The 26,917-nt window shown below is 44.2% G+C and overlaps 2 protein-coding genes across 3 annotated transcripts in view; both read right to left on the bottom strand.

The window, feature by feature from the left end:
• SMG1 (SMG1 nonsense mediated mRNA decay associated PI3K related kinase) overlaps window positions 1–1,296 on the bottom strand; it is a 69,256-nt gene extending 67,960 nt beyond the window's left edge. Inside the window, 1 exon segment of the mRNA XM_081338394.1 lies at window positions 1,037–1,296. Within this exon segment, the coding sequence (XP_081194520.1) occupies window positions 1,037–1,167 (131 nt within the window). The 5' untranslated portion in view covers window positions 1,168–1,296.
• Window positions 1,297–12,343: 11,047 nt separating this feature from the next.
• CLEC19A (C-type lectin domain containing 19A) lies at window positions 12,344–26,111 on the bottom strand. 2 transcript variants are annotated; one of them, XR_014027772.1, is made up of 6 exons: window positions 25,118–26,111; window positions 21,412–21,577; window positions 19,468–19,561; window positions 17,617–17,749; window positions 14,109–14,257; window positions 12,344–12,548 (listed from the first exon to the last, which is right to left on the bottom strand). XR_014027772.1 is itself a non-coding variant. In XM_081338120.1 (5 exons), exons 1-5 carry the CDS (start codon window positions 25,224–25,226, stop codon window positions 14,178–14,180), a joined length of 582 nt encoding a protein of 193 aa, XP_081194246.1. In that variant the 5' UTR covers window positions 25,227–26,111; the 3' UTR covers window positions 13,131–14,177. The 2 variants fall into 2 exon arrangements, 1 of the variants encoding a protein (XP_081194246.1); XM_081338120.1 differs by lacking the exon at window positions 12,344–12,548 and having other exon boundaries at window positions 13,131–14,257.
• Window positions 26,112–26,917: the final 806 nt, after the last annotated feature.

The raw sequence follows: 26,917 nt of genomic DNA, 5'->3' as shown, positions 1-26,917 counted from the left end.
GAAGAAGCTTCTTGGAGGAGAAACGAAAGCTATTCAGAGGGGGGGGGGAAACCAAGAAAGTCCAGTTGCCTTTTGGAAAAAGAAAGGAAGGAAGGAAGGAAGGAAGGAAGGAAGGAAGGAAGGAAGGAAGGAAGGAAGGAAGGAAGGAAGGAAAGGAAGGGAAGGGAGGAAGGAAGGAAGGGAGAGAGAAAGAGAGAGAGAGAGAGAGAGAGAGAGAGAGAGAGAGAGAAAGAAAGAAAGAAAGAAAGAGAGAAAGAAAGAAAGAGTAAAGACTACCCGAGTAAAGGTTTTTGGGGAAAAAAAGAGGGGAAGAATAAAACGGCCATGAGTTTCAGGGGAAACACCATACACACACACACACACACACACACACACACACACACACCAAATAAAGCCCCCAAACTTTAAAACCAAGCCCTAAAGACCCTTCGGGTTGCAACCACCCCACCCCACCCCCCACCCTCTCTCTCCCTGCAGGCCAGCCGAGTAACCAGGTTTAAAGCCAGCCCTGGTTAGTAAACCGCCCCCTCCTCCCTCCCCTCTTCCCCACTTCTCGGGGGGGGGAACGAGGCTCTTAACCCAACGACCCCCCCACCCACCCCTCCTCCGACCCCCCCACCCCTTTTGCTCCAGGCAAGGGGGGGGGAGAAAACCCGGGCACGGCCCAGAAAAGGGGGCGGGGGGGCGTGTGTGGGGGAGGGAGAGGGCTGCCCCCCTCCCCCCTCCCTGGGACCCCCCTGACGGAGCCCCGAGGAGGCCGAGCCCGGCAACTGCGGCCGGGGGAGCGGGGCAGGGCGGCGGGGCAGGCGGCAGGCCGCAGCAACGGCCCCTTCCTCTCCTTCTCCTTCTCCTGCTGTCAGGGCCGGCCGAGGCCTAGCCAGGCAGACCAGCGGGGCTGAGGCCTGCCTCCTTCCCCCTTGCCCGTCCCGGCCGGCTTCCCTTCCTTCCTTCCTTCCTTCCTTCCCGCCCGGCTAGGCCGCGCCTCTCCCTCCCGGCGACCGAGGCGGCGGCGGCGGCGGCGACCGAGGCGGCCCACCTGGCTTGCCAGTCATTCCAGCTCCGCGGGTGATAGTGCTGCCTGCTGCTGCCGCTGCTGCTGGTGGTGCCGCCGCCGGAGGAGGAGGACGAAGCGCCGCTCAGCCGAGACCCCGGGGCTCTGCGGCTCATTACCTTGCCCGAGACGGCATGGCCGGCCGGGGGAAGCGGCGCGGGGAGAGGGCGGGCCGGCGGAGGGGAGCCCGGGGGCGGAAGAGGCGGCGGCGGCGGCGGGGCGGGAGTCTCCTCCTCCTTCCTCCTCCTCCTCAGGCGCGGCGGAAGGGCGACGGCGGCGACGGCCCCGCCTGCTGCTGCTGCTGCTGCTGCTGAGGCGGCTGCTGAGGCGGCTCCTCCGATCTAGTCAGGCTTGAGGCAGCGCGCGGGGCATGCCGGGAAGGAAACCGAGGGGCCGCCGCTGCGCGGGAGGCGGGGGAGGAGGAGGAGGAGGAGGACGGGCCGCCGCGCGGCAGGCCGGGAAGACGGGCCGCCGCGGAGCACGCCGGGAGTTGTGGTCCCCGGGGGGGGAGTTAGCGGCAGCTGAGGTGGGCGTCTCTTTGCTCGTCTGGCTGTGGATGGGTGGGCGGGTGTATGCGGGGAGGGAGGGAGGGAGACAGAGAGATTAATGATGATGATGATAAATAGATGATGGACAGATCGTTTATGTATGTATGTGTACATGCATACAGATAGACAGAAAGACACAGAAAGACAGACAAATGATGGAGATAGATAGATAGATAGATAGATAGATAGATAGATAGATAGATAGATAGATAGATAGATGATAGATAGATAGATAGATAGATAGATAGATAGATAGATGGATGATGGATCATCTGGAAGTATGGATGTACATACAGATAGATGGATAGATAGACATAGATAAATAGATGATGGAGGGATAGAGAGAGAGAGAGAGACAGGCAGACAGGCCTATCTATAGATTAGATAGACAGACAGACAGATAGATAGATAGATAGATAGATAGATAGATAGATAGATAGATAGATAGATAGATAGATAGATAGATGATAGATAGACAGACAGATAGATGGATGGATCATCTGGATGTATGGATGTACATACAGATAGATGGATGGATAGATATAGATAAATAGATGATGGAGGGAGAGAGAGGCAGGCAGGCAGGCAGACAGGCGTATCTATAGATTAGATAGATAGATAGATAGATAGATAGATAGATAGATAGATAGATAGATGATAGATAGATAGATAGATGGATGATGGATCATCTGGAAGTATGGATGTACATACAGATAGATGGATAGATAGACATAGATAAATAGATGATGGAGGGATAGAGAGAGAGAGAGAGACAGGCAGACGGGCCTATCTATAGATTAGATAGATGGATGGATGGATGGATGGATGGATGGATGGATGGATGAATGATGGATCATCTGGATGTATGGATGTACATACAGATAGATGGATAGATAGACATAGATAAATAGATGATGGAGGGATAGAGAGAGAGAGAGAGACAGGCAGACAGGCCTATCTATAGATTAGATAGATAGATAGATAGATAGATAGATAGATAGATAGATAGATAGATAGATAGACAGACAGACAGACAGACAGACAGACAGACAGACAGACAGATAGATAGATGGATGGATCATCTGGATGTATGGATGTACATACAGATAGATGGATGGATAGATATAGATAAATAGATGATGGAGGGAGAGAGAGGCAGGCAGGCAGACAGGCGTATCTATAGATTAGATAGATAGATAGATAGATAGATAGATAGATAGATAGATAGATAGATAGATAGATAGATAGATAGATAGATAGATAGATAGATGATGGATCATCTGGAAGTATGGATGTACATACAGATAGATGGATAGATAGACATAGATAAATAGATGATGGAGGGATAGAGAGAGAGAGAGAGACAGGCAGACAGGCCTATCTATAGATTAGATAGACAGACAGATAGATAGATAGATAGATAGATAGATAGATAGATAGATAGATAGATAGATAGATAGATAGATAGATAGATAGATAGATGATAGATAGATAGATGATAGATAGACAGACAGATAGATGGATGGATCATCTGGATGTATGGATGTACATACAGATAGATGGATGGATAGATATAGATAAATAGATGATGGAGGGAGAGAGAGGCAGGCAGGCAGGCAGACAGGCGTATCTATAGATTAGATAGATAGATAGATAGATGATAGATAGATAGATAGATAGATAGATAGATAGATAGATGATAGATAGATAGATAGATGGATGATGGATCATCTGGAAGTATGGATGTACATACAGATAGATGGATAGATAGACATAGATAAATAGATGATGGAGGGATAGAGAGAGAGAGAGAGACAGGCAGACGGGCCTATCTATAGATTAGATAGATGGATGGATGGATGGATGGATGGATGGATGGATGGATGAATGATGGATCATCTGGATGTATGGATGTACATACAGATAGATGGATAGATAGACATAGATAAATAGATGATGGAGGGATAGAGAGAGAGAGAGAGACAGGCAGACAGGCCTATCTATAGATTAGATAGATAGATAGATAGATAGATAGATAGATAGATAGATAGATAGATAGATAGATAGATAGATAGACAGACAGACAGACAGACAGACAGACAGACAGACAGACAGACAGACAGACAGATAGATAGATGGATGGATCATCTGGATGTATGGATGTACATACAGATAGATGGATGGATAGATATAGATAAATAGATGATGGAGGGAGAGAGAGGCAGGCAGGCAGACAGGCGTATCTATAGATTAGATAGATAGATAGATAGATAGATAGATAGATAGATAGATAGATAGATAGATAGATAGATAGATAGATAGATAGATAGATGATAGATTAGATAGACAGACAGAGACAGACAGACAGAGACAGATAGATAGATGGATGATGGATGGATCATCTGGATGTACATACAGATAGATAGATAGATAGATGGATAGATAGATATAGATAAATAGATGATGGAGGGAGAGAGAGAGAGAGGCAGGCAGGCAGACAGGCCTATCTATAGATTAGATAGATAGATAGATAGATAGATAGATAGATAGATAGATAGATAGATAGATAGATAGATAGATGGACAATACGATATACAAGATAAAAAATTAAGACAAAGCCATAATAAAATGGGAATAATAATAAAATGAAACCACTGGAAAACACTTGCCGCCCCATATGCTCTGCGCAAGGCCTAATGATGATGATGATAATAAAATCATAATATAGATTTTATAGAGTCGCAATGGGATAAATGTTATTATTCAATATCTAAGGAAGTTAACTGCTTCTGGCTCGGGAGCAGATGTTTTCCAATTGTCCTGGCCTCCAAAGATCTCCAGAAGCAGGATTTGAACCTGCACTTTTGCCGTCTTCATTAATGCCCTCCAGCTTCTGCTCTTCTGAGTTGACCCACCCCTGTTGTAGCTGAGCTCTGGCTTTGCACAACGCACTCAAAGCACAGGCTCAGCTACGTTGGATGGTTGTGTGGAAGCAGCCACCCAGATTGTCAGCTGAGTACGGTGAAGGTAAAATGGTTGTGTTCACACAATACACAGACACCCACTTGGAGCCCATTCTGGCAAGGTTTCCACTGAGCTTCGGTTGCAACCAATGTGATTTGTAAATCAGGCTAGCCTGCTTGCTTACTTGTGTGTTTGTTTTTTAGATGGGTGGATGGATGGATAAATAGATGGAAATATAGATTCTAAGATACAAATAGGTGAAAGAAGAAGGGAAAAAGAAAAAAGATGGGGAGGAACTTTATTGTGAACACGGCAACTGTCTTTTCTCAAGCCAAGCTTAACCTTTGATGTAGTTCCTGCGCCTGCCAGCAGATGTCTAGATTGAGTTTTGTTGGTGGTTGGTTTTTTTGCAGATGAAAATGTAGGTTGCAGGGATGCAAAACTTGGAGCATTAAGGGGTTTAGAGCAGGGGTGTCAAACTCAATTTCATTGAGGGCCGCATCAGCATTGCGGTTGCCCTCAAGGGGCCGGATGGGTGTGGCCAGGGTGGGCGTGGCCTACTGGGTGGGCGTGGCTAAAGTGTGTATGGCCTACTGGGTGGGCGTGGCCAGCTCTACATCATTGGCATCAAGGGTGCCTATGGGGGCCTGGGCAGGAGTGGGACAGATCTGAGGGTCTCTGGCAGAAGGAGGGTCTCTGGGCCAGGGCCAAGGCAGTGGGGGCCGTTCCCTCACTGTTTCCAGGATGGCTTCGCGGGCCGCATGAAACCACTTCGCGGGCCGCTTCCACACACACCCCCCAGGCCTTGTGTTTGACATGTCTGGTTTAGAGCATGTGTAGACATTACCATACTTGGGGTACATTATCTAAAGACTCAGTTCCTTCAAGACATTTTGTTTATTTATTTTTAGGTGTATTTTATTAATTTTTATAAAATAACATTCTTTAGCATTTAGCAAACAGCACGTTTGGATTCATGTGTTTAAAACACATTCAGTAATAATGAGTTCCTGTATTTTCATAACCAATACGTTAGTTAATAATATGTTTCTTACATCTTCACTTCGCCAGATAGTCTTTTTCGTACGAATACCTATTTAATATTACATAGTACATATCACATTCCTTTCTCTCTAACTCGTTTTTCTAGCCAGGGATAAAAAATTTCCCAGGTTCTAAAGTATACTGAATCTTCTTTCTCTTTTATCTTCAATGTCAATCTATCCATTTCTGCACAGTCTAAGATTTTCTTAATTAATTCTTCCTCCGTCGGTAGGTTTTCATTTTTCCAAGACGTTTTAAATGCTACAAAAGATGGAAGGAAAGAGAAGAGGATGGATGGATAGATGGACAGACGGACGGACTCAGTTACAGCGGTGATGAGGGCACCACTGGAATATTTGGAAATTCAAATTAGGAACAAACACTCACAGAGGAGAATATCTCAATATTAACTTGATAGAACAAATAATTTCTTTTATTCTTTCTCTGTTGTTTTTTTTATTTATTTATTTATTTATTTATTTATTTATTTATTTATTTTTATTACATTTATATCCCGCCCTTCTCCGAAGACTCAGGGCGGCTTACAAGCTTAGCAGTAGCCTTCATTCTATGTATATGCCTGCTTATTAGGGCTTTCACACACACCCCAAGCAGCATTATTACAAAGTCAGCTTAATTGCCCGCAACAATCTGGGTCCTCATTTTACCTACCTCGGAAGGATGGAATGCTGAGTCAACCTTGAGCCTGGTGGGATGCGAACCTGCACTAATTGCAGGCAGCTGGTGTTACTTAAGGATGCATCAGCCCACTGCTCCACCAAAGCTTTTCCTTGTTCTGTTTAATTAAAGCCAAATCATAATCACCCCAATGAATTTCACCACAATTATTTACCTAGCCCAGTGGTACCGTTTTGCATCCCAGCCTTTCTTAGATAAATAAGTGTTAAATATCCCACAAGGCCAACAAGGAAGGGCCTATAGCTTGTAGGCAAATTTCAGCTGGACATGTGATCAACTGCTAGCATTTAAAATAGCTGTCCATTCCAAGCATCATCTTTTTTTTTTCCTTGTTGCACCCCTTTGGCTATTTCCCTGTAAAAAAAAAGTTGCAACTGAAAAGATTGCAACAACTCTGAAAAGATAATTTATTGTCTTCCTACCATCACTGCCCCCAAGCAGTTATATATCAGGTTACCTATAAACCTCTGCGTAAACCCTTTTGCTCCCCAGCTCATTCTGGGAGTTCAAAAGGTGAGCTGCTAAGCAACTCCTCCCCAAGTAGAGATAACGCTAAAAATAGAATCCTTGGAGTAACTTGGCTTGAGTCAGCCTAAAGGTGGAGAGCTGAGTTTGGGGGCTGCGACAACTGCTTCTGTAGCTTTTGCGGGCTGAGGATTCAAAAACAAAATGCAAGTGTGTGTGTGTGTGTGTGTAGCAGCTTCTCTGAGGTTGTGTTCACGGGGAACAGCCTTCGTTAAGGCTGCATCCTCTCAACTCCACGGGAAGGGTGGACAGCGGCCTGTTAAACAGACACTTGCACATCCTAAGCTGGCCAAAAGAAAGAGGTAAGCATGGGGGGAAATAAATAATGCAGCCTACATACTCAATGTAAACCCCAATGTGGCCTGTTCAGTTGTTGCAAACTATCACCCATCTATTATCAAAGAATTAGGACCAGCACGGTCCAGGAAGAGAGACTTCTGAAGCCCCTGTCCTGTGGAACATTGTTCCCCCCCCATTCCAACCCCAGAAGCGGGGTAGACCTTCCCTCTCTTGGGCTTCCATAAAAAGTGTGAAAAGATGGCTCTTTGCCCTCGATTTGGGTGGATAGAGGAATCCACAGCCTCCATGGAGCTGGTTGGCAGCCTGAAAGCCCTTTTCCCCTCCTTTGAATCAATTTCTAACATTCGATGCCCCTTTTAAATTTTACATAGCTTTTTCTGTATTCGATGGTATTCAGAATTTTATTGTACAGTGCCCAGAGGGAGATGGCAAGAGAAAGGAAAGGAAATGAAAGGGAAGGAAAGGAAAGGGAAGGGAAGGGAAGGGAAGGGAAGGGAAGGGAAGGAAAGCATTATTTTTTTCCTGAGCTCAATGCTCTTTGATTCAGCCACTCGGAATTCATAGCATTTTGAATGTCCTACATTTGACATACCATTAGGCAAAGTGCTCAATTCTTTGCCCAGCATTATTGCAAAGTTGAGAAAACTGTTTTGTTCCCCTGTAGTCAGGATGGCGCTTCACCAGAGAGCCAAACTGTTAGTTTTTCTCACATTTTCCACCTCTGATTTGTTGTCTGTTTATGTACAGCTTGAAGGTTTGGAAACTAGGAAACAGCTATGTATGTCCCCTTAAGTCTCATCACCACTTGGTTTTCTGTCCAGATGTGATTTGTCTCATGTTGAAACAATGACTGAAGTTTTCTAGTATGTTCGGCTTCAAAAGGGATGAATGACTACAAGGAAAATGCACTAAAGCTTAATATAATTGCAGGGACATCCAAGCGAAGCCCAGATGTTCTCATGCCTTGTGGCTTAAGGAATCATCCACAGCTATTTCTAGTTTCTTGGCCAACCTGTCTTCTTTCCAGCTGCTTAACATCAAGAGTGTGATTATTGCTACATATCTTCTCCCTCTTTGGTGAATCATCTACTTTTTTAAAAAAAAAATATTTTTAACGAATTAAGGTTAATTAAGAATTTTCAGAACAGCAATAAATCTTCCAGACTGAACAAACAGCCCATCTGAGGGACAACGGATACAGATAATTCTTAAATAATATTGTCCAAAGTTATGTTGTCATAATTTGGCTTCCAAGCTACGGACCACCTGGTTTCTCAAGTTTTGTTGTGCCGTAGCTTAATTATGGTTGACACCATCAGCCGCAATTGTCAGGATTCATCCAAGCTAGTAAGCTGTAAAACCACAGTTAACTAAGTCACCACGGTAGGAATTTCATAGCAGGCTCAACAAAACCCAACAACTAGATGGCTCGTGGCTGCTGGCATGAGTCTCACCTGGAGTTTCAGCAATCTGCCAAGCCATCTTTTATGACTTATTACCTATAAAATATTCATTACTTATGTATTAATGCTCAGAGTTGTGGAGAGTCGGGTGGCATTATGTTTAATAAGCTATTATAGTTGGTCACACAAACTGGCCAGCTGTTCAGACTGGATTTGACATTTTTGTCCACCTATTGTGGCCCTCCCAATGATCTGGAATAAGCAAATGTAGATGTTTGGTGGTCTTAGAGGTGTCGTCTCAGGATGTAAGCCATTCCGAGTAAAGCTGCCTTTTGCAATTGACTGGTGGTGGTTTTGTCAAGGCCGATTGTGTTCAAGGGGTCCTTCAGACATTTTGGGGCTGCACCCAAGGGTAACTATTGTTACTATCTTTGCTTTCTTTTGCCACGGTTGTTCTCCTACTTGCAAGTCTTTGTATTTTGCAATTCTTCTCCATTGCTTTCTCTTCTCTTCTACTGTCTCCAGATATTGGAGGTATTGTCACATCCACCATTCAGAATTTTTTTTTGTCTCAATTTGTAGTTCAACATGTGGATTTTTTTAAAAAAAACAACAACAACATGGCTTAATGTGATGTGAGAATCCAACCTTTCAGTGCCCACCTGCTTGGATGATTACCAAGATGTGACTTTTTAGCAAACAAGGCTTCCTTCCCGTGTCGCCATTTCGCAACTTTCATTTGCAGACCTCTGTTGCTTACTTGCCTTGGACCAAAACCCCAACAATCACTTGACTTCTAAAGGCTCCAGGACTTTAGCCAAGAGCAAATTGCCAGCTATATACAGCAAGGCAATTATGTACATTTTCGTCTCCTTGGGAAATATCAGCTCGAACAAACCGGTCAGGTGGAAGCAAACTGTTTAATGCTCTCTGAAATCAAAAGCTTCGGAACGCTCCCCCAGGTCTCCAGAAAGCTTGGCAAGCTTCGTCCGTTTGTGTTATTTCCAACCCACCAACAGAAAGTTGGAAGGAATTAACAGAAAAGGTCAGCCCACCGGTCCATCAGCGAGATGTCTCTCTCTGAAAACACAACTCCGCGGGACCAAATTTGGTGGGGGTGGGGGGAGAGAAGCCAAGCAGAGAAAGACTGAGTTCAACCATGGGCTGAATCAGGCTGGGGGCATAATAAAAAAAATCTCCCCCGGATCCCCATTCATCTCTGTGGAAGAGGCAGATGGACAGCAGCTCAGAAGATGGTCAGCCGCTGCATTTTAAGCCCCTCCCTCCCAGCCACAGGCTCAAGAACAGAACTTAGGGCCAGTATAGTCTAGTAATTAAGGCACCAGGTTAGAAAGTGGGAGATCCTGGGTTCAAGTCCCACCTTAGGTGTGAAAGCTGGGTAATGACCAGGAACCCAATGTCCAGGAAACTGAGTTCCACATTGGGAATGAAAGTTGGCTGGGTGACTTTGGGCCAATCACCAGGAGATGGCGAGTTCTAATCCAAGAGAGAGAGAGAGACAGACAGACAGACAGACAGACAGACAGACAGAGACAGACAGACACACACACAGAGAGAGAGAGAGAGAGAGAGAGAATGCCTGGCTGAGGAATTCTGGGAGTTGAAGTCCACCAGTCATAAAAGGGCCAGGTTTGAAGACCCCTGTGTTACTCTGTTATCCCATTGTCGATGTTTCGGGCTAGTTGAATACCCCAATTCTAGTATTCCAGCGGGAGCTCTCCATGGTTCTGATATCCTGTCAGCTCTCTTCACCTATTTAGTTCTTCCTGAAGCTGTGTAAAAAAAAATACTCCAGAGCCCAAATAAGGCACATTGGGCCAGGGAATGTGTAAATGAGGGTTGTCCAACCTTGACAACTTTAAGACCTGTGGACTTCAACATGACTGATTAGGGAATTCTGCCCTGAAGTCCACAAGACTTAAAGTTGTCAAGACTTAAAGTTGGAGCTCTCCATGGTTCTGATATCCTGTCAGCTCTCTTCACCTATTTAGTTCTTCCTGAAGCTGTGTAAAAAAAAAATACTCCAGAGCCCAAATAAGGCACATTGGGCCAGGGAATGTGTAAATGAGGGTTGTCTAACCTTGACAACTTTAAGACCTGTGGACTTCAACATGACTGATTAGGGAATTCTGCCCTGAAGTCCACAAGACTTAAAGTTGTCAAGGCTGAATACCCCTGGTGTAAAGTCAGGGGGGGGGGGGCACAAGGCTTGAAGGATGTAAACAGTACTCCCATGTTACTCCAATTTCAGGGTAATTATTACTCAGTTGAGGAAATCTCGTCAATCATATGGATTTTAACTGAATGACTAATCTGCCAGTGATAAACCCAGAAGAACTCTAGAAGGACACATTTCCTTTGCTTGCTGACAACACACAGATGTCCCTTCCAAGAGGGGCGGAAAATGCCTCTTAAAACAGGGCTTGCCACCTGTCGTTTGATAAAAATAGCTGCATTGGAAAAAAAAATTAATTAAAAAAAATCGAGGCAGCTTCTTTGGTTGAGACAAACCTTAATTGATTAGCTAGATCACAGATTAAGGCCCCTGAAGCCTGAATATTCCTTTTTATGGGGGTGGGGGGGTCTCTCTTGACGTTACACGGGGAGGACTGGGGCAAAGCCTTTGAAATTCTTTCTGATGGATCCTGTGATCTCCGCTTAATCTCAAGTGACAGTCTACTTTTGAAAGCTCTCTCACCAGGGGATCAGCACCATGCTGATCTAGCAGCCAGGGGTTTTTTTTTTGGGGGGGGGAGAATCAGAAAAGGAGGGGAGGGGAGGGGAGGGAAGGTCAACCAAAGGGTGAGGAAGGAAGGAAAAACAGGAGGAGGAGATAAAGCCACGGAGGAAGAACAGGAGGAGAAAAATAAAGAAGGAAAACGAATGTCCTTGCCGACATCTTAATCACTTCTCATTTCTGGAACTGTAATGCTCCTCTAATGGCAGAAAGTGAAGAAGAACTAAAGAGCCTCTTGTTGAGGGTGAAGAAGGAGAGTGCAAAAGTTGGGTTGAAACTTAACGTTAAGAAAACCAAGATCCTGGCATCCGGCCCTCTCAATTCCTGGCAAATAGATGGGGAAGAAATGGAGGTAGTGACAGATTTTATTTTCCTGGGCTCCAAGATCACTGCAGATGGGGACTGTAGCCAAGAAATTAAAAGACGCTTGCTCCTTGGGAGGAAAGCCATGGCAAATCTAGACAGCACACTAAAAAGCAGAGACATCACCCTGCCAACAAAAGTGCGTATAGTCAAGGCTATGGTCTTCCCAGTTGCAATGTATGGCAGTGAAAGTTGGACCATAAGAAAGGCTGAGCGCCAAAGAATTGAGGCCTATGAACTATGGTACTGGAGAAGACTCCTGCAAGTCCCTTGGACTGCAAGGCGATCAAACCGGTCAGTCCTAGAGGAGCTCAACCCTTACTGCTCTTTAGAAGGCCAGATCCTGAAGCTGAAACTCAAATGCTTTGGCCACCTAATGAGAAGGAAGGACTCACTGGAGAAGAGCCTAATGCTGGGAAAGGTTGAGGGCAAGAGAAGAAGGGGACGACAGAGAATGAGGTGGCTGGATGGAGTCACTGAAGCAGGAGGCGTGAGCTTAAAGGGACTCCAGAAGATGGTAGAGGACAGGAAGGCCTGGAGGAACGTCGTCCATGGGGTCGCGTTGGGTCGGACACGACTTCACAGCTAACAACAACAATGCTCCTCAAAAGGGCAAAAAAACCCCCCTCCAAAATAAAACACTCTTCGATCCCCAGTTTCTGAAGCTTTCAACTTTAACTGTATCACAGCTAGTCCTTGGCTTATGACTAATTCATTTCGTGATTGTTAGAAGTTACAACGGCACCGAAAAAGAAGCGTTCCAGGGCTGCTTGTCACCCTTACATCGCAGCGTCCCCCATGGTCACGTGATCCAAATTCAGCTGCTGGGCAACTGGCTCATATTTATGACGGTCACAATGTGCCCCGCGGTTCTCATGATCCCCTTTGGCAACCTGACGAGCAAAGTCAAAGGAGAAGCCAGGTTCATTTCACAACCAGGTTACTCACTGCAGTGATTCATTTTAATAACAGTGGCAGGAAAGGTAGTTAAATAACTCACTTAACAACCACCTCGCTTAGCAACATAAATTTTGGGTTCATTTTCATCGTAGGCCAAGGGCTACCCTATACTCGGTTCAACTTTACTACTACTACAGAGTTGGTTCCGTCGCAGGGCATCTTCAGCATATTTCTGTTCTCCAAGCTTGCTGTTTAGCTTCCAGATGTTTCAATACCAGCTGGGTGTCTTGGGCAAAGCATCTCATATGGCTTCTTCACCATCTCTATAAGTCCTGTGTGGTCTTGCGGTCGGTTAGTCACGTGACTTGGTTGTTTATGGGCATGAAATTCAACTGGTGAGGAGGGGGTTGGTTCTGTTGCTGACTAGTGGTTGAGATAATCCATAAAGTAAAGGTAAAGGTTCCCCCGCACATGCGTGCTAGTCGTTTCCGACTCTAGCGGCTGGTGCTCATCTCCGTTTCAAAGCCCAAGAGCCAGCGCTTGTCCGAGGACGTCTCCGTGGTCATGTGGCCGGCATGACTAGACGCCAAAGGCGCACGGAACGCTGTTACCTTCCCACCGTAGTGGTCCCTATTTTCCTACTTGCATTTTTACGTGCTTTCGAACTGCTAGGTTGGCAGAAGCTGGGACGAGTAACAGGCGCTCACTCTGCTACGCGGCACTTGGGATTCGACCCGCCAAACTGCCGACCATCTGATCCACAAGCTCAGCGTCCTAACCCACTGAGCCACCGCGTCCCTTATGAGATGATCCATAGGCTGGTTCAAAATCAGTGTCTTTGTTGGCGGATCCATTGGTAGGGTGCCAGGCTAACAAAACATCTGGAAGCTAAACGGCAAGCAGCTGGACAAACCTACCACCCAAGCTATGGATAATTTTCAACAATTTCTAACACACTTCCGCCCTCGTGAAAATGATCATATCAACAACGCCCTTCCGGTTGGCCCATACCAACTTTGCAGGGATGTTTTTGCAAGGCAGACTCTTTTCATGCAATCCCTACAGCACTCTAAAGCTGAGCTGGTGAACATTTAAAAAAAAAGGATAGACGTTCCTATTTTTTTTTCCAATCGGTGGAGCTACATTTTGCCTCCCACCTACCCACCCACCCCGTATAGACCACGAAGCCAAAAAAAAAAAAACTTTGCTCCTACTATCTTTCCTCAGTCATCTAATTTGCATCTTTGCAGACTAACACACACACACACACCCTTATTAAAAGGCATAAGCTCACAAAAGCCTTTGGATCAGACCCTAAGTTCAGCAAAGGCAGAAAAAACTCGCAAAAGCGCCTTTTAATAAACCGGGTTAGTCAGAAAAGGAACTGTCAGATTCTTTCTGATTGGGGGCTACGGTAAATTAACGCATGTCAGTCTTCCCGCTCCAATATTTTTTTAGCCCTGATCCAAGAATGATTTGTCAGAGGACGTGAGTCAGTGCAGCATTTGGTAAAGGATGCCTAGGAGAAGAACACAAACAACACAATACAACACCTAAAACAAACACTCATTTCACTCCAGCTGATCCTTGGAGATTCCGATGTTTCAGGGCTGGGAAGTCGGTTAATCAGCTGCCAAGGAGGGGATCTTACACACAAATGGAAACTCTCGGCTGCAGCTATTGTCGTTCCAAGACCGTAAAGCTATAAAAAGACCAAAAAAAAAAAAAAGGAGAGGAGAATTAGACAGGCTTCTACAAACACGTGGTTCCAACCATTTAGAGGGTTGAGGTATTAATAGATCATCCACTAATGGATCACCCATCCGTTCACGGGTGACCACAGCGAAGGATGTATTGATCTCTGCAGATCTGCAAAAATACATTTTTTAAAATTGGTTTTCTTCTCTGAGCAGTTGTTTTTTTCTATTTTTATTTATTTACTTTTTTTGTATTTCCCCTATAATATTTTTTAAAGAAGAACCAACGAACTTGAAGCACTGCTGGTGAAAAGCTTAGCTTAAATCTCAAATCAGCCAGCAGCGGCTTATTTACAAACTGAAGTTGTCTGTGAAGGCACACTATACCAAGCAGCCATGCTATTAAAACACACACACACACACACACACACACACGCAGTTTCCTATAATAATATTGAGAGGTAGGTTGCCCAAAGGAATCCAAAACCCCTCCGGAAAAAAGTCTTCCATCTCAGCTCTCGGTCGTCTTCAATTTATAGCCACAACTGGGATTAGAAGTTCTGTTGCTAAGCAAAGTGTCCGATAAGTGAGATGTGTTCGGATTTTGTGAGATTTTCTTTCGCCACGGCCAAGCGAATGGCTGCAGTTCTTAAATGAGTTGTGTGTTCCATTACACAATTCCAGCTTCTCCCATTGAGTGTGCTGGCTAGGAAAGTTGCAAAGGACGATATTCTGCAACTATCGTCAATGCGCGTCGCTTGCCGAGTGCCCGGTTTTTGAACCCCTTGACTGTGGGGATGCTGAGACGGCCCTAAGGAGGAGGACTGGTCATAAGTCACCTTCTTCCATGCTGTTGTAACTTAAAAACGGTTGCTAAACAAACAGTGGTAGGTCAAGGATCATATCTGTCTTCGTAACAACAATTGCAAGCAGTCTTGCCCTCCGTAGAAAACCTGTATATTGTGTGGGTCAGGAGGAGGGCTGAGAAGTTATCCTGGTCACAGTGTTTCAGCTCCTACCCTTAGGATGGCGCTATAGGGCGCTGCATGCCAAAACAACTGGACACAAAGACTGTTGCTTCCCCTCGTGTCGTCACTCTGCTGAACACCTAATTCTCACAGCACTGCCTAGACTGTGTTTTTTCTCTGCGTCATATACCGGTATGTTTGTGTATGTGGGTATACGCATAATCTTTTGTTGTGTTTATATAGTGCACATTGGAGGTGGTTACACCCTTTGTGAGCTGAATGCAACGAAATTTCATTTTAATGTATGCTGCTTAGTGTACATTTGAAGTGACAATAAAGTTTCTATATTCTGTTGTATGCTATTCTATTCTATTCTATTCTATTCTATTCTATTCTATTCTATTCTATTCTATTCTATTCCATCCCTTTCCATATAAAGATTCTATTCTATTCTATTCTATTCTATTCTATTCTATTCTATTCTATTCTATTCTATTCCATCCCTTTCCATATAAAGATTCTATTCTATTCTATTCTATTCTATTCTATTCTATTCTATTCTATTCTATTCTATTCTATTCTATTCTATTCTATTCTATTCCATCCCTTTCCATATAAAGATTCTATTCTATTCTATTCTATTCTGTTCTGTTCTGTTCTGTTCTATTCTATTCTATTCTTCATTCCTATATTCTATTCTATTCTATTCTATTCTATTCTATTCTATTCTATTCTATTCTATTCTATTCTATTCTATTCTATTCTATTCTATTCTATTCCATCCCTTTCCATATAAAGATTCTATTCTATTCTATTCTATTCTATTCTATTCTATTCTATTCTATTCTATTCTATTCTATTCCATCCCTTTCCATATAAAGATTCTATTCTATTCTATTCTGTTCTGTTCTGTTCTGTTCTGTTCTGTTCTGTTCTGTTCTGTTCTATTCTATTCTATTCTATTCTATTCTATTCTTCATTCCTATATTCTATTCTATTCTATTCTATTCTATTCTATTCTATTCTATTCTATTCTATTCTATTCTATTCTATTCTATTCCATTAACCCATGTACTATAGCTGTATTATTATTATTTACCTTTCTTATCTTCTTTACTCCCCCTTTTATTGGCATTATCATTATGCTGCTTTGCACGTACCCCTGAGTGCTTTTGTACTGGAGATAAATCCCTTGCATGTCTAATCACACTTGGCCAAATAAAGTATGCAACTCAATTCAATTGGATGCACAGAATCATTGACCTGAGGAGAGGTGGGTATGTGGAAAGGACCACTGTGCATTAGCATCCCAGCTAGGGCGCTTGTACCTCCAATTTAGACCTCTGGAAAGTACCGGGCTTCTGGACCCCAACATTTCCACAAACAGCAGAAAGCCAGAGAAGCAGACTCAGCGTAAAGGGTGAAGCTGGTGAGACAGGAATCTCTGATTCTTATGCCAGAGAAAGCCGTTTTGTAAACAGTGGACAGATGGCGGGCCCTTTCAAGGCCAGGAGGAAAGGAATCATGTGCCTGTTGACTCAGACAGGTGGGAGGGGGAGAATGCAACCTAGGATTCAAAGTCCAGGTCTTAAGGACTAACATACATAAGGATAAAGGAGTCCTGGTGGATTTTATTCTGCTAGCCGTCGCTGTCTACAGGGGACGGTGCCAGTGGTGGGATTCAAATATGTGAACCACCGGTTCTCTACGTGGATGTACTTTCTAGGCCTGGGCAACAACAACAACAAAAATCTACCAGTTCTGCTGAACTGTGTGAACTGCCTGAATCCTATCACAGGGAGGGAGGGAAGGAAGGAAGGAAGGAAGGAAGGAAGGAAGGAAGGAAGGAAGGAAGGAAGGAAGGAAGGAAGGAAGGAAAACTAGCCTAGCCTTTTCCAAACTGGACACCTTCCAGATGTGTGAACTTCTGCCTGAATCCTATCACAGAGAGGGAGGGAGGGAGGGAGGGAGGGAGGGAGGGAGGGAGGAAGGAAGGAAGGAAGGAAGGAAGGAAGGAAGGAAGGAAGGAAGGAAGGAAGGAAGGAAGGAAGGAAGGAAGGAAGGAGTGGTGGGATGGAAAACTAGCCTAGCCTTTTCCAAACTGGACACCTTCCAGATGTGTGAGCTTCTGCTCCCAGGATTCTTAGGAACATCCACGTTGGCTAAGGAACTGAAGTCCATACAGCTGAAATTTGCCCAGATTGAGGAATATGGATACAGACCATTCCCGCTTCCTTTCTTCTCCACCCTCTTTCTCAAGCTTGAAGACCACAGTCCCGGACTGTCCATGCTCCCACAAAAGAGAAGAATCCTAGCTTCTTCTGCCCAGGTGCTGCTGATAGCAGAAGGGTTTGGGGTTGGGAAGAGGACATATTGGAGAATCAGATGCCACCTACCACTGCTGTATCTGTACCAGATCTGCACACAGTCTTCCTCCTCCGGGATAGCGTGGATCCCGTCATCCGGTTGATTGCCATCCCAGTAGTTGTAGTCATAGGGAGAGCCATCTGTCCATTCAAAGTTGCTCTCCTGCCAAAGAAATCCCTGGAGCTTTAATCTTGGGGCAGAGGTGGGCAACTGGTGGCTTGAGGACTCTATGCAACTCCAAATCCTCCAAAGCGCAAAAACAAGGTCACTGTTTCCTGCCATTTAAAGCAGCGTCTCTCAGCCTTGGCAACTTGGAGAGGTGCGGACTTCAACTCCCAGAGTTCCTCTGCCAGTTTGGTGGCTGGGTAATTCTAGGAGTTGAAGTCCCCATATCTTTTAAAGCATGCGCCTGAGGAATTCTGGGAGTTGAAGTCCACGCATCTTAAAGCATGCTGGCTGGGGAATTCTGGGAGTTGAAGTCCACGCATCTTAAAGCATGCTGGCTGGGGAATTCTGGGAGTTGAAGTCCATGCATCTTAAAGCATGCTGCTGGGGAATTCTGGGAGCTGAAGTCCACGCATCTTAAAGTCCCCAAGGTTGCGACACACTGACTTAGAGGCAGAAACACAAACACAGGTGTAAATGTCCACTTCCAATCCCCACCCCACCCCGTCAAGCTATGAAACGACATTGTCTGAATGAGAGAGCAAGGCCAAAATAAATTGGCTTGAATAAAAAAAAATAGGAGAAAGACAAGGCCACAATCTACGATGGGAGACGACGCTACGATGCCCAGCATTCAAAGAGATGCAGGAAAGTCTGTTTTCTTGATGGTAATATCCAGCGTGCAGCTGAACTATTGTTTCAAGATTCAGCGTGGGAGGAAATTACAGACATACAAATTAGATTCCAGTCCCCACTGTGATGCTTCTGGAGTCTGTATTTAATCACAATCTTCAGGCATTAATGCAAGCAGAGATTGCAAACATTCAAGCTAGTTATACTCCCCAAATCTATCTTTCTCAACCTTGGCAGCTAGAAGATGTGTGGACTTCAACTCCCAGAATTCCCTGTGCTGGCTGGGGAATTCTGGGAGTTGAAGTCCACGCATTTTAAACTTTCCAAAGTTGAGAAACACTGCACTAACATTGGCAGAGCAAGCCACTAGTACAGGGATCTCCAATCCCCTGGTCTGTGGACCAGTACCGGGCCACAGCATGCCAGCAACTGGTCTACACAAATAAGAAAAACCCCATCCGCAAGATGCAGGCAGCACACAAAACCACACACTTTCCAGTCTGCAGAAAAACCTCTCTCCACGGAACCAGTCCCTGGTGCCCAAAAGGTTGGGGACCTCTGCAGTAGTATATAGTAAAGGTAAAGGTAAAGGTTCCCCCGCACATGCGTGCTAGTCGTTTCCAACTCTAGGGGCCGGTGCTCATCTCCGTTTCAAAGCCGAAGAGCCAGCGCTTGTCCGAGGACGTCTCTGTGGTCTTCTGGCCAGCATGACTAGACGCCAAAGGCGCACGGAACGCCGTTCCCTTCCCACCGGAGTGGTCCCTATTTTTCTACTTGCATTTTTACATGCTTTCAAACTGCTAGGTTGGCAGAAGCTGGGACGAGTAACAGGCACTCACTCTGTTACGCGGCGCTTGGGATTCCACCTGCCAAACTGCCGACCTTCTGATCGACAAGCTCAGTGTCCTAACCCACTGAGCCACCGCGTCCCACTAGTATATAGTAGTTCCTTGTATATAAACAGAGTATATAAACAGAGAGTAACTCTTACTCCCTTCTAGCACTGATGAGGTCACCGAGTTTGTCATGAAACCTCTGAAGAAGGCCACCAAAAGGAGCCCACAAAAGTGGAGTTTTCTTACCTGTCTAAGATCATTCAATCCCATCCAGATATCCGTGGGTATACCAGGTACTCTGCTGTTTACAAGGTCATAGACAAAGACGTTCTCTTCCCAGCTGCCAGAGAGATATATTACATGAAAGTTTATTGTAGTTGATAAATTATATTGACAGGTAACATTAACTGCAAATACTCCAATTATTATTTTTTTTAAAAGCATTATTATTTAAACCAGTTCAGTCCTCTAGTTTTTAAGGATGGAAAGGATACTTAAAGATGCTGGTCCGTATATAAAACATCAAAAAGTGAATTTAGTGAAGATACTGTCACACGGTTAAGTTGTAGCCACAAATATAATACTGCTAGTCCTAGACTTACAACCATTAGTTTAAAAACCGTTGAGAGAAGAAGAAGAAAAAAGCACTCTAAAGACATAATTTAAAGATTAGGCAGGGGGTTCCAGATTGTATCCTTTTTGCTCCTACATGGAAAAGCCACGTCGTATGGTTTGGGCTTGTCCCCCCAGGACACTATAATGCTACTGAGTGCCATCATAAACCCTGGATATGCTTGTTCTGTACCAGCCTGCTACCAGCCCTGCAGATAAGGCAGGGACAACCCCTTTTACAAGAAGGCAAGAGGCTGGAACTAAGCCTGCCAAATTTATTAACATAAAAACATAAACAGAGCAAAGAGAGCAAAGAGAGCAAACACAAACCATGAAACAGGAACTATTCAAACGGTTGCCTTCAGCAAACCAGCCCTCCCACGCATTCCCCTTTTATACAGTTCAGGGCGTAGCTTCTCTCTGCCTCCTTCCGAAGTGCCCCATTGCCTTCCTCTGTTTACTCCTGATTGACTGCCTCCTGCGTCGGCCGTCCTTGAACAGGGCCAGCTGTGGGTCATCTTCATCCACGCTGTCAGGCTCACACAGCTGGGTCTGCGTCGTGACCAGGTGGGAGGGGCCTGGCTGAGGGCTCTCATCAGCAAGCTCTCCAACCCCCTCAGCAACCTCTCCAACACCCCCCTCCTCCTCCTCCTCTGAATCATCCGATCCAAATGCCAAACCCACAGGCTGACCCTGAATCACAACAATGCTAGGATCAGGGCTTTTTTTCTCATAGAATGCTCAGAACGGAGTTCCGGCACCTTTTTTGGATGGAACCTTGTAGGATAGGCAAGGCGGGTTGTATGACGTGTGAGTTCCGGCACCTTTTTCTTATACAAAAAAAGCACTGGCTAGGATCCAAATGAAGAAACTACAGGTAGTCCTTGATTTATGACCATAAGTGGTGCCCAAAACAACTGAGACAGTTGTTAAGTTATCAGGATGGTAATTAAATAGCTAAACAGCATATGTAAAGATGTAATGTAATGTGGATGATGCAACAATAAGAATGACTCAGCAGGTATGTGTATCCCTTTAAGAGTCTGAGTATAAAATGGAGGGTTTTTGCTGGAGTTTTTCTCTCTCTTGTCCTCCTGTAACTGCTCTGTATTGGAGTTTGCTGTTTCACCACATGTATCTATTTTATTTCTAGTATTTTATTTGTAGATATAGTTGTAATATAAACCACATTTAAATACAAACCACTGTGTACGGCATTTACTCCTGGGTAAACCTCAGAGCATTAAGACTGTGCATGTTCTGACAATTGTTAAGGGAATCTGGCTTCTTCCATTGACCTTGCTTGCCAGACGTCGTAAAAGGGGATCATGCGACTCCGGGACTCTGCAACTGTCATAAATATGACTCAGTGGCCAAGCATCTACCTTTCATCTTGCGACCATGGGAACGCCACAATGGTCATAAGTGTGAAACATGGTCATCAATCACCTTTTTCTGTACCGTTGTAATTTCAAGCGGTTATTTAAGGAGCTGTAAGTAAGTCGAGGACTTATCTGTAATCAGCCATAACAATGGAGAACAGGAAACACAGAGCGTAGCCCACTCGGTGGTTCTTACCTGTGAATAGATGCTAATTTGGCTGATTTTAAGCCGATGGAGAACTCTGCGCAGTACAGATCCGCTTCTGCCCAAGTTTTATTAATGGGAAAATACCGGTAACAGTAGCCTTCATATTCAGTCCAGAAGAGAGGGCAAGAATAAGACAGGATTGACTCTGGCAAAGCTTGGGAGAAAAGATGGAACAGTTTTACAAGGTACATATTTGTATATTTCTTTCTCCTGTCCTGCCTGAGGTTTTAGATTTATTTGGGCAACCCTACCTATCAGTATTGGGAGATGCCAATATAAACTCATATGCTTTGGGCTTGTCAGAGTAAAACAGACAGGAATCGCAACCTGACAAGGTGGTTCTATTTTATTGCAAAGCTGCATTGGCAGAATATTGTGAGTTTGAACCAATTAATGAGAAGTACTGAGGTACCAATGTATATAGATTATAGGAAGTGTGTGTGTGTGTGTGTGTGTGTGTGTGTGTGTGTGTGTTTACGTACTCCCCCAGCCACACAACACAAGATTATAGACTTTTCTTACACGGCAGATGGACAAAACAATTCTTCTACGCCCTAATGAATTATCATTTAGAATGGCTTTAGCGCAGGGGTCTTCAAGCTTGGCCCTCTGATGATTTGTGGACTTCAACCTGTAGCTGGCTGAGGAATTCTGGGAGTTGAAGTCCATAAGCCATCAAAGGGCCACGTTTGAAGACCCCTGCTTTAATGAATTGATCACGATGGACTGTTGAGATCAGTTGTGACAAGAAAGCAAAAAACAGAAAGGGTCTTTTGAACAATTTGATCAAAATCTAGGGGTCTGGTTTTATGATAGTTTCCCAAGCCTTCCCCATCTCCCCCCCTTCTCTTTCAAAGTCCATATTAACGCCATAATTAGCAGTAGTTTACACTTCCTTTTTTTCCTATGAGATTTACACAACATACGTGCATGTTATGTATATACACTTGCTATCAGAGTGGAGATTATGAGGGTCAAGAAGCTGTTCTATCTCTCCATGTTGTCAGATAGAACAAGAGGGAGCTGTTGAGTCTATATCTCCGAATTACAGAGCGGGAGCTTAAAGGAGATATGGGAGGATACCAAAGTTAAAATTTCCCCACTCCACAGATTAGATAAAGCTGCCCCATGTAAGATAAAGGCACCAACATTTTCCAAGCCCGGCCCATTTGTTTTACAATGGCAGAACTTCCAAGTTCTCCAGACCAGGCTGGGAAAGCCATCTGCTGCTGACCAGCACTGAGAATCCTAAATTGACTAAGAGGATTCAGTCAGGTTACAATACCCTTTAAAAAAAAAACCATCAAGCACCATAGCGCTGAATTCAAATCCTAATCAGAGGTTTCTAAGCTGTCCCATCTCGTCTGTCCCTCGGCATCTCTGCATTCCTTTTCAGGAAAAAAAAAGTCCTCTGGAATGCAAAGGGGGGGGAGGTCATCTGAACTTTTTGGCCTTCTGGTTTTCAAGCCCCAGTTACCCCAGTAGGTAAGGCTAATTCGATTAACTCCGGTGAGCAAAAAGTGCCCCCAGGAATTTCAGGGCTGAATGTGCCAGAAGAGAAGAAGAAACAAGCGGGCCAATTTCTAATTAGCACCTGTCCGGTTAAATTGTCAATGGTCTTTAGCAAAGAATCCATCAAGCTTTGAACTCAGAGAGGATGATAATCAAAAAGGACATATCTGCCCTTGGACCAATTTGCTCTTGGACCCCGAAAAAGGTTGGGGTGGGGTGGAGAGAAGGGAAGAGAAGGGAAGAGGACAAAGGGAAGGGAAGGGAAGGGAAGGGAAGGGAAGGGAAGGGAAGAGAAGAGAAGAGAAGAGAAGAGAAGAGAAGAGAAGAGAAGAGAAGAGAAGAGAAGAGAAGAGAAGAGAAGAGAAGAGAAGAGAAGAGAAGAGAAGGGACCATAAAGGATGGATGCTTAAAATGGAGGAATCGGCAGCTGTGGCATCTTCCATGGGGATGCATTGGGAAATTATTCAGGATTTTTCTTCTCTGCAGACTCCAGGAAGATCCAACTCAACTTTAATCTCCATCTTTCTTTCCCTGGCTTTGCTACACATTCTAAATTTAGTTTAATTCTGTTCTGTTTACAGGGATTTATCTTGTTGTCTGTTAGAGAGACGGACAGACCCTGAGCTTCTTTAGACAATAGATTTCCAAGATTCCATTGGGCTGGAAGGAATAAAAAGGAGCCAGACATCCAGACACAGTTTGTAAGTCAAGCCCATGAATTGCTCCACCAAGGTGCACATACAGAGATGCTGTCAATGCAAAGCACACAGTTAAAAATGTTGAGTGTTGGGGAAAGGGAGCATTTTTCCAGCCTGCCTTAGAAAAAAATATTAAAGCATAGTTCTGCTGTCTGAGAAGCAATAACAAGTACATTAATTAAGACATTCGCTAGCTGGCGTGCCCTAAATCTCATCTCTTCTTCAGTTTTTTCCCCCCCTCTGTTCAGCATCCAAACTCACCCTCTGTCTGCTAATCCTTACTCCAACATCTTGAGTGGCTGAATGCACACATCACAATAAGTCATTGTTCATTAAATCAACTCTAGTTGGCTGAGTTCACACAATTTGCCACACCAAAATCTCATTATGTCTTGCTGGACAGGATCCGGTTCAGCTAAGGTTTTACTCCAGCGGTGCTCAATCTTACCTCCTTTAACCTCACCTACAGATGTCAGCTAGGTTAAAAGGTGCAAGATGTCTACAAATAGTTTTCCAACAACAGGTCTGCGTTCTTCCAATGCAGAACTATTCAACCGCTACGTCACAACAAGAAAAAAGTTTGCCTCTCTTGGAGTCAAGTTTGATTCCTGCATCCACACGGTGTTAGGAAATGCAGCATCAGATTTTATGTGGGAACACATTTATTGAAGAAACCGTCTGGTGGATTAGATATACTGTGTGATTCTAGAAGGATTAGTTGGTGGGGGTAAAAATGGGCACAACTTTTCAAACCTGCAACATCTGGACAAGGTTTGGAAGATATCAAATGTCCAGGTTGAGACAGTTTTTTCTCTCTCGACACATCAACTCTTTGGGTTGATTGACACTCTCCCCCCCCCCCCGCCGCCAGCCTCCAAACGCACCCACAAACTTCAAAATAAGACCCAGCATTATTATTTAGACTTCAAAGCAATCTTCCCCAAACAAAGCAATTTTTAAAAAAAAAATACACAAAACGCTTAACAAACAAAAGGGGTATACAAGCAACTACGCAAGAAAAAAATGAAAATAAAAATAACCACAAAGTCTTCACAAAATGCATTTAACCCTATCGGTTAAATGCCTGCCCGCACATTCACCCAAAATGCTAAACTTGATCCGTTTTCCCATTGACTAAGTTATTCTACAAAGCTACCGCAATTGGCTTGAACAATCAGTGCATTTTTTAACCTTAAGGTGAGAGACCCACGTTTCAAAACAAGCGCACATCCAGTATTTCTATTCAGGCAGGCATTTCTCGAGACCGAGGGAACATATTAGCAGAGCCACTGGTGACCTGTAAGTAAAAACTGCAAACCGAATGCAAATAAAGCGCCCTTTAACTGAGGGGAATGGTTTGCTTTGATCCATTTTAGCAGCCAGGGACTGAAATAGTCACATTACATTAACCTCCCCGTCAAAGCACTTAGCGTTGCCCTGGTTCAAATTGGCTGAATTTTTTTTTTAAAAAAAAGTCAACTCACCTTGGCTTATTTTAATGTTGGTGTGCGGGAATGTATGGGCTGCGAGGAGGACGGCGGACAGAGCTGCCCAGAAATTCCACCCCAAAACCATCGCTGACCTGGAGGACATATCTCTCCACAAGCTGCAGAAAGGCTGGCTGTCCTTCCTTCAACTTCCCAAGAATTTCCAAATGCCAGTAAAACTCCTGGAGCAGCTGCAAAGAGATTTTGCTGTGCAGCTCTTTGGTCTGCGAGAGCAAAATTGCTTAACAAGATACACCAGCCAACATTTTCACTCCATAAAAAATACTCAGAGCTTCCCCTCCTCTTCCTTCCTTCCTTCCTTCCTTTCTCTCTCTCTCTCTCTCTCCCTCCCTCCCCCCCCTCTCTCTCTGTGTGTCTCTGTCTCTGTCTCTGTCTCTCTCTCTGTCTCTCTCTCTCTCTCTCACACACACACACACACACACACACACACACACACACAAACCTAACGATAAGCACTCAGGCTGTTCCAAATATGCTGGAACTAAGCTAAAGAGCTCACCCAGAAATATAACAAGATTTCCTTATACATACATGCATACATACATACATACATACATATTTTTAATGAGACAGGGCAATATAAATATTAGAAAAGAAACAAAAAAGTAAAGAATAGTGAATGAGTAAAACAGTAAATTAAAAAAGAGACAGACGAAGAGAAAAAGGAAGGAAGGAAAGAAAGAAAGAAAAAAGAGAAAAGAGAGAGAAAGGAGAAAAAAAGGTGGAAGGAAGAGAGAAATATTATAAAGAAATGGTTTCTAATCCTTTTGACAGCGGTTATAAGTGCATTTTATGCTTTACATTTCACCATCTCTCTCTAATGTTACATCACAATTTCCTTCTTCCACAAGCCTCTGTTTCTGATGATCGAACCCATAAATCAATTCATTATATGTATCTAGTAGTCTCTCAGCAGTCATCATATATAAAAAATAGTCTTCCGTGACTGTTTCTACTTGTCTTTTCATTAATCCCAACCAGAAAACTTCTGGTTTCAGCTGACACTTAATCTTTAACATTCTTGGTAGCATTGCCTGTATTTGAACCCAAAATTTCCTGGCTTGTTTTACTTACGAGTCCATGCTGGAAGAGGCGAGTTAACGACTTACAGAACTGCACTGGGAAAAACAACTGGATTGATATTCAGTTTATTTCTTTATTCAACCGACATACTTTCTTCCAGCAACAAACTCAGCAACCATTTTATCTCTCACAAGCTCACGTTTCCTTAGAGTCGTGGACCAATGTTTTATGCCGGAGCTTCCCAAACCCGGCTAAGTGACCCCAAATTGTGTAAAAGTGCTTTTTTGTTTGGGTAACGATAAACAAACCCATTACCCATATCAACAGGGACATTTAAATTGATTAGCCGAAAACATCTTTCCAGATGAATCATTCTAAGAGATGAGTTTGGAGCTGTGTTTATTTAAACTTTTCAAAGGACAGCAACAGAGCAACAGATGCCTTTCTGCGTGTAGCACAGTCTCTTGATATTTCTCTGCTTTTATTTTTAGTTAACCCCTGTTATCTCTGCAGAGCTCTCTGCTCCACTTAAACCAAAGGCTTGTGGGTGATTACGATACAATACAGGTAGCCCTCGGCTTACGACCATTCTCATGACAGTGAGAACAATTAACCAGTGGAACAACCTGCCTCCAGAAACTGTGAATGCTCCAACACTGGAAGTCTTTAAGAAGAGACTGGACAGCCACTTGTCTGAAATGGTATATAAGGTTTCCTTCCTGAGCAGCGGGTTGGATTAGATGACCTCCAAGG

Source organism: Vipera berus (genome assembly GCF_964194415.1).
Source record: "Vipera berus genome assembly, chromosome: 13".
NCBI classification, from domain to species: Eukaryota; Metazoa; Chordata; class Lepidosauria; order Squamata; family Viperidae; genus Vipera; species Vipera berus.
This window is presented reverse-complemented; position numbering and strand designations above follow the sequence as displayed.